General features: G+C 37.5%; 1 protein-coding gene across 1 annotated transcript; it reads left to right on the forward strand.

Annotated features, from left to right (window-relative positions):
• The first annotated feature begins 466 nt into the window (after window positions 1-466).
• On the forward strand, window positions 467-7,200 carry LOC128877910 (zinc finger matrin-type protein CG9776-like). The gene is made up of 4 exons (XM_054125553.1): window positions 467-864; window positions 1,282-1,387; window positions 2,761-2,879; window positions 3,469-7,200. The coding sequence occupies exons 1-4, from the start codon at window positions 502-504 to the stop codon at window positions 5,632-5,634; spliced, it is 2,754 nt and encodes a 917-aa protein (XP_053981528.1). The 5' UTR covers window positions 467-501; the 3' UTR covers window positions 5,635-7,200.
• Window positions 7,201-7,653: the final 453 nt, after the last annotated feature.

The following is a 7,653-nucleotide window of genomic DNA, read 5'->3' on the forward strand; positions in this document are numbered from 1 at the left end:
CTTTGTTAAATCCAGATGCTTTTAAGTCGTATGCGCTGGAGTTTAGTTTGAAAACCTCTTTGGCCATAAGGATAAGATTCTCCTTATTATTATTTGTAATATGCTCGCTTTTAATTTGTACTAATTAATTAAGCTAAATTGTTGTAATTTGTTCTTGTTTACTTTCTCATCAATCAGCGTAGGAACTTGAAACTTGGCACAGATTAGTCTTTTTTGATAACCTATACAATATATTATTGCAAATCGAAATCGGTCTAAGGACACTTCTTTTTACCCCCTTTACCTGCTATACCTTTTGATCAAGTATCGATAGATAAGTTTATTCGATGAAGCCTATGTTTTTGGTGTTTTTTTATCTTCTGTATGTTTTTTTCTGTTTGATATGTATGATTTGTGCGTTGTGTATAAGTCTTGTGCCACTTGTTCAAACACTTTTTTGAAAACAGGAACGAATCGTCGTTACTTTAATCGTTTTGTTTACAGATTGAAATACAAAACAAAATGAAATCGATACACAACGTCATCGACATGCTTACTGGAATTATCGGTGACAAAGCTACTGTTGACGATCTTAAAAGCAAGTTTAAGCTAGAGATTAACAAACGTTCGAGAAGTCCCAAGGAAGACTTTCCGAAAGGAAAATCAGAGTCGCCCGACAGATCGTCAGTGTCTGATTCTGACAAGGAGTCCAAACTCGAAAGGGAATTGAAAGAACGAAAGTCTCCCGAAGATGCGAAACCTATGTACAATCTCGTGCATTACGATCCAGAAATGCATTGGTGTAAAGTCTGCGATATATTTCCTAAAACGGCAAAGGAATATTTGAATCATCTGCATAGCAATGAGCACAAAGAAGCTTGTTTAGTAAGTCGCCCTATCGTTGATAATAGTAGAGCCCTAGTAAAAAGCCCTCCTTCAACTTTTTGGTATAGGTACTTTCGAATAATCAAATCTAGAAATATTCCCAATTGACGATCGTTTTTCCTAAATAACAATTTACAATCATTAGAACAGGTTGCTGAAAAAAAATGTAACTGATTATTGATTTACGGTTGCGAGAGAACGAAAACGGATTCGGTTAAAAGACTATGTATAATTCTAATTTGAGCTATATTTCGTGTAAGGATGATATATGTATTACAGTAACGATCGACGTGCAGGTACTTGGTACATAGTCTGATTGGTGTACCGTAACAGTGTCACTTAAAAAGTACCACCGAGTATTGTCTCGTACAGTTTGTAACGAGCGTTGTTTTATTAACGTTTTGCTCCCTACAACAGGAACGGAAGATAGTTGATATGCCATGGCATGAGCGGAATGGAGAGGGAACGGAAAAGGAAGTGCCCTATTATCCTGGACTGCCAACGAAAAGAACACCGATTAAAGGTACGGTTCATTTCAGTGGATAATTACTAATAGAATACAATTCCGTAGCTTGTGCACAGACACTGTGGTATGTATTGAAGAGACCTACGGCTATGGTTTGCTCGAAAATTTGTCTGCATTAAAACGTAAATGTCGACTCGTGGAATCGAATCTTGTACAAAAAAAGCGCCGCTTAAAAGAAAGAAAAAATTCTTTTCTAACCTAATCATTGAGAGTAAATACGCGTATTAGAAAGATGTCTCTATATTTTCTTTACTATTCATAATTTCCCATATAATGCGCGGAATATTGTTGCTTTTCTTTCTATTCTTGTTTGTTCTCTTGAAAAGTGTCCATCTATATCACGTTGTTAGCAGCAAATTTTGTAGCAACGATGGTAAAATACCGTAGAGATGCACTGGATTTTTAAACGAATGGACCCGAGGAGTACAATTCCGAGCGGTTTCAGATATTTCTGTTTCTATAATCGAGCTGTTTATCCAATTATTCGTCGCAAGTGTATAATTCATCGAATCGTCGTACATAGATCGAGCTTTACGGTCAAGAACGAACGAAAGAAGACTATTTATCGATTGTGAAAGAAAATATCAATATAAGTAATCGGTATTGTCGTAATGATGGTGTGTGTACAAAAACAACGTATTTAATTGATACGAAATGTGTAAACTGTGGCAATTGCTCGTGTTACTTATTTTACTCGGTATATTTGTTACATCTATATATACCTGTATACAGGGTGTCCAAAAAATGTTGGAGGTCCTTGAAAGGGGTGGTTCAGAGGATGATTTGAAACAACTTTTTCCTTAGCGAAATGTTATTTCAAATCACCCCCCGAACCCCCCCTTTTCAAGGACCACCAACATTTCTTGGACAACTTGTATATTCAAATATATGTACGTTCATGATATAAATATTTTTGTGAAACGTACTGTGAGTGCCAAAATTCTTGTTTTTTCATCTAAGTATACAAAAAATTTGCAATAATTACAATGTCTTCAATATATTAATGATTAATTGATAAAAATTTTAGCAAAAATATAAGAGGCAGTTACAGCACGTGAGACAGAAGTTCATAAAACTTCATGTAATTATATATCATATTTATTATTTCATTTGTACGATTTGTGCGGTATCTGTACAAATAAAGCATGGTTTTCTACTCCCTCCCTCTTTTCTTCTAGAGAACGACGTGGGACTACCGAAGAATATTTAATGTTGTATCAGCTATTCGTTGAGCACCTTTTAATATATTATTTTTGTTTTCAGTGACATGAATGTGTCGTGGCAGAATATAAGGTCATTCTTTATGAACTTAAATTGTTTATCATTTTCAAAGCTTAAGCAATGCTAAGCAGTAATTCATTTGATTATAGGCCTGCAGTTCTTCAGCGCTGCGACAGCGTGGTACTGTAAGCTTTGCGACTCCTGGATAGGCGATCTTCATTGTGCGAGTTTGCACCTGAAATCTAAGCAGCATTCCGAAAATTATTCCGTAAGTCCATCTAATCATCTTTACTCAAAAATAATATACATTTGCGGACAAAGCATTGGCATCAAGCTGTGAGACATTTTATTTCATTCATTTTCTATGTTACATTTAATTATTTTTGAAAAATAAGGTATACTATTTTGTAGGACATTTTTTGTCTTACAAAATAAATTATTTTGTTTTTCAAAAGTATTGTTAAGGAATCGAGGAAACCTAATTTATTAGCAAAATGATAACAATTTTTTCATCCGACAAAATATTGGATTCAAAAGAAAAATTAACATTTGGATATCTCTATCGGTGCAAAATTAAATTACCCGACAGGAACATTTGTTATTGGTATATTCACGCGTTTGTGATGTTTGTTTTTAACCAAATGAAATGGTTTCATTGGCATTCAATAGCGTATTGACGTAAAACTAAAATGCCTTAAGTTAACTAATAAAACCAATTAAAATTAAAGGTTACAATTAAAAAGATTGCTCGTATTTTGAAACGAAGTTAAACGTATAATCCATCTACGGGTTACGTAATTATTTTGTGGCAAATTCTTTTATACCAAACAGTAAATTAAATGTTCATTTTTACACAGAGTTTCGTCGAACAGAATCCACATTGGGAGACCGATTGGATGGCAGACCGTGAGAAAGCATTCTCCGAGGACAAGCACAAACAGATCCAAATGGAGTTGCAAAAGCATAAAGACGATGACCCACCGACGAAGTCGAAGAAGTCGAAGAAGAGCAAAAAGAAGTCGAAGAAGTCGAAGAAACGAAGAAACAGAAGCAGTGGTAGCGACACTACGAGCGATTCCGATAATTCGGATACGGATTCCGATCAAGACATGTCCAAGAGTATACGTGTCGCTATGCGAAACAAAATGAAAGCGTCTACCCAGGCAATCCTCAACGAGGAGATAGACTATCACCGAATAAAGTTGAAGGGTCACTGGTCGAAGGTGAACCAACATATGAATCAACCACCAACGCCAGAACAGCAGACGACAGAAACCGACGACAGACAGTTGCTAAATTCAATTAGGGACAAACTGAAAGCTAAACAGGAGGAGGAAATGAAGTCTTTGAGTAATTGTAGATTAAGTCAAGAGAAGATTGTCGAGGAAGAAGAGGAACAAGAGCAGACTCCTTTTGCAAATAAAATGAAGTCAGAGAGTTTAGAGGCATGGGGTCCGAAAGAGCCGCCAAAGCCGTTCTGGATAAAGAAGGAAGAGGAGAAACCGCAACCTATGACAAACAAGCCTATCGAGCTTCCGAAACCGGAGGAGATGCCCAAACCTCACATGGGATTTTGGACGAAGCAACAGGTCAACATGACCGTGAAACCCCCCGAGAACAAGTCTTTGGACAAGGAAGACGATAGAGACCGAGAGAACGACAGATACAAAGAGGATCGTGAGAGGAAATACGAGCGACGCGAAGACAAATATGATCGTTACAGCAGATACGACAGAAGACGCGGCCGGGACAGAGATAGGGAACGTGACAGAGACAGGGAAAGAGATAGGGATAGGGACCGTGAAAGGGATTATTACGATGATCGACGAAAGCGAGACAGCAATGAATCGCCACGACGCGAGAGGAATTGGCGCGACAGTCCAAAGAGAAACTACGAAAAATACAGCAAAGATAGAAGAGACGATAACTCGTCCAACGACGAGTCAAAATTTGAGAAAAAGACAAACGAATCCGCCTCTAAGTCCAAGAAGGGTGGTGTGCAAACGAAAAAGTCAACACCTCAGGTATCAAAAGGCAAGTTGCCTTTCATCGGCAGATTGCCGCTGTTCAAGAAGAAAACTGAAGAACCAAAGCTACCCGAAAAGGACATTACACCTCTACCTTACCAGCAAAGTAAATTCGAGGACACGCCGAAGGTTCCTAACGAAATCATCAATCCTCCGGGTGTGGTGCATATCACGAAACTTGCTACTCCATTGAACCTCGGTGGTAGTAGCAATAATAATGCGAGCACCATCGTGCCGATTCAGGTGAACAAAAATCAACCGATGAAAATATTGGTAGCTCCGCCGCCACCGGTATTGAATGAAGCGAAACCAACGCAGCAGGTGGTTGATATGGAAATCGAGGACCAGACTGATGAGACCTTGATAGAGGAACCGATAATGGAGCAACAGAAGCAACCACAAACGGTGGCGAAACTACCTTTACCTCCTCATCCACCGCCACCTTTGAACAGACCGCCGCCATCTTTTTCAGTTCAGCAATCGTCGCAACAACAGCAAACGTCGATGCAAGTCAGACCACAGTTTTCAACGAGTCAACCTCCCCCACCATTCATATCGAATCCACCACCGTTCGTTCAAAGTCAACCACGGTTCCCCCCTCATCAACCGGTGCGTCCACCGGTGCAGACCCATCCTCCATTCATGACGAATCCACCGCCGTTACCAACCGTGGAAAGCGCGACCCAGGATATCTCTGAGATACCAGAACCCACCGAGAAGCGTACGGACCCAAGCATTCCTTTGCCTGATGATTTGCAAGAGGCGTTGAACATCATCTTCCCTAAGGAGGAAACTGAGACCAAGCAACAAAGTCAGCAAGAAACTAATATCATGTACTCGTCTATGTATAGTATGTTGGGCTGCGTTGGTTACGGGCCAGAGTACATGGATCAACCGCCACCGGAGATAACGCAGGCGGAAGCCGAGGTGGACACACAACCTGGACCAGACGACTTGAAGATGTTAGGCATCGACGAAGGAGATACCATTCTGTAAAACATTTTATGGAATTTACACGTACAGACTCGAATATGTTCACTTTCGACGAGATCTCGCTACTTCGACACCTTATTATGAACCGTTTTTATCGTGTATTCGCTCTTTTTTTCTTTAAAGGGGTTCTTATCCGCAGTGTTAATCCATCATAAACCGACAATTGTATTTTACAAGAAGCACAAAACTTGTCCTAACATTGCAGGAACGCTAATGCCACGCGGTGAGCAAATTAGATGCGCGGGAGACGAGGGAAACATTTATACCATGGAATAATTGATAAGTGTTTTATTCGTTTAACGCGTAGAATGAAATTTCATTTAGAATAAGAAATACGTTACAGAGAAAAGAGCAACTTTTGCCCAATCCCTGCTACGGTGGCCATTCTTGGTGCCTCATGACGCTTTTTCATTTCTTTACTTCAAAATTGTCTCGTCGAATGAGTAGTACCTTACTAGTACTACTAATGAGTAGTAGTAGTGAATTTAGTCGGTAATATTGTTTTGTATTGTTATTATATTCAATAGACGCGTTAACGGGCATTATCCAAAAAAACCCCAATATGACGTACTACTATTTTCGACCGAGTTTCAGATTATACAACCAGAGTTTTCCATTGCTTCCTTTCTCACGTTTTGATCAAGTTATTTCCAAAAAATCTATCACAATCACACGGATATAATTCTATATGTATAATTATTAAGTTATTTGTTTACCTGACAGGCACCCATAATCGAGTCAAAATATTTGTTTAACAATAATAAAACGAAATAAATTACCGATACACCAAATAATTACAATTATTCTCAGATTCGCTTTTTTTAAATTTGTTTACATCCAATGGAAGACTACTTCCACGCATCTAGTTTGCATATCACGCGATGCTTATTTTTCAGATAACTGTGTTAGTATTCATATATCGTCAACATAAATTTTGTGCATCCTACTGTATTTCTCAATATGAAATTCATATAATACATGTGTTTAAATTGAACCATGTAATTATATAAACTAAATAAGAAGTAGTAAATGTTTCCCTCCTTGGTTATCGATAACAATTTCGGTAAATATTAATTATAGAAACAATCGTTATAACTAAAGAAAGGACAGAAATGTCTTATGAATGTTTACTATTTTTTTATTGAACACACTGTTTTCATCCTAGATTAATTGAACGGTACATCACGATGACCCAGTATGCGCAGAAAGTTGAATAGCAGTGTTACGCAATTATTTTATATTGTATGTGTACACTTTCTCCATGGAAAAGAAAACTCAATTTTCAATCAAGTCCGTAATTTCGACGACACATTGTGCTTAAGGGTATTATTATATTTTAAACGCTGTATAGACGTGTAAGAATCGGTTCCTTCGACTGTTGGAATACGCTTACTTAAAATTCCATTGCGAACAGCGTTAAATGTCGTTTTAAATCAAATTTTCAAATGTAAATTTTATTCATCGGTAGTATTCCATTAATAAAATGATGAAAATCTGAAAATGTGAATTCATATTAAAAAGCTATAGGGTATAACAGAGTAATTAGTAAAAATTGAACCTTTTTTTGTATCGTTTGTTTTATTTATTTTTTTCACCCATTTCTTTATTTTTTTCGTTCGAAAATCGCATTGCTTCGATCCCACGGTGTAAGAAAGACACCGTGTTCGATTCTGAAAATGTGCAACTTCCATACAGTATATAATCGAAATACAAATTCTTTTTTTTCTCGTCAAGCTTATCGAATATCGCATGGCACAATACATAAGCGTCAACTATATTTTAGGCATAAATAACAATGACTAATATTCTCGTTCAGTATTGTCATAACATTTCCTCGAACACGTTGCTTAACAATTTACCGACGAGACTACCGTGAAATACAATTGTATTTTTCTACGTCACAATGAAACAATGGTATAAGAACAAATTTTTCGAGTATTCATTTTGTGTGTAAGGATACGTAAGCCACGAGTAATTTCTACTACGTTTAATTCTAAACATTTCTCATTGAAACATACATGA

The sequence above is a fragment of the Hylaeus volcanicus genome, chromosome 6 (genome assembly GCF_026283585.1).
Source record: "Hylaeus volcanicus isolate JK05 chromosome 6, UHH_iyHylVolc1.0_haploid, whole genome shotgun sequence".
In the NCBI taxonomy this organism is placed as follows: Eukaryota; Metazoa; Arthropoda; class Insecta; order Hymenoptera; family Colletidae; genus Hylaeus; species Hylaeus volcanicus.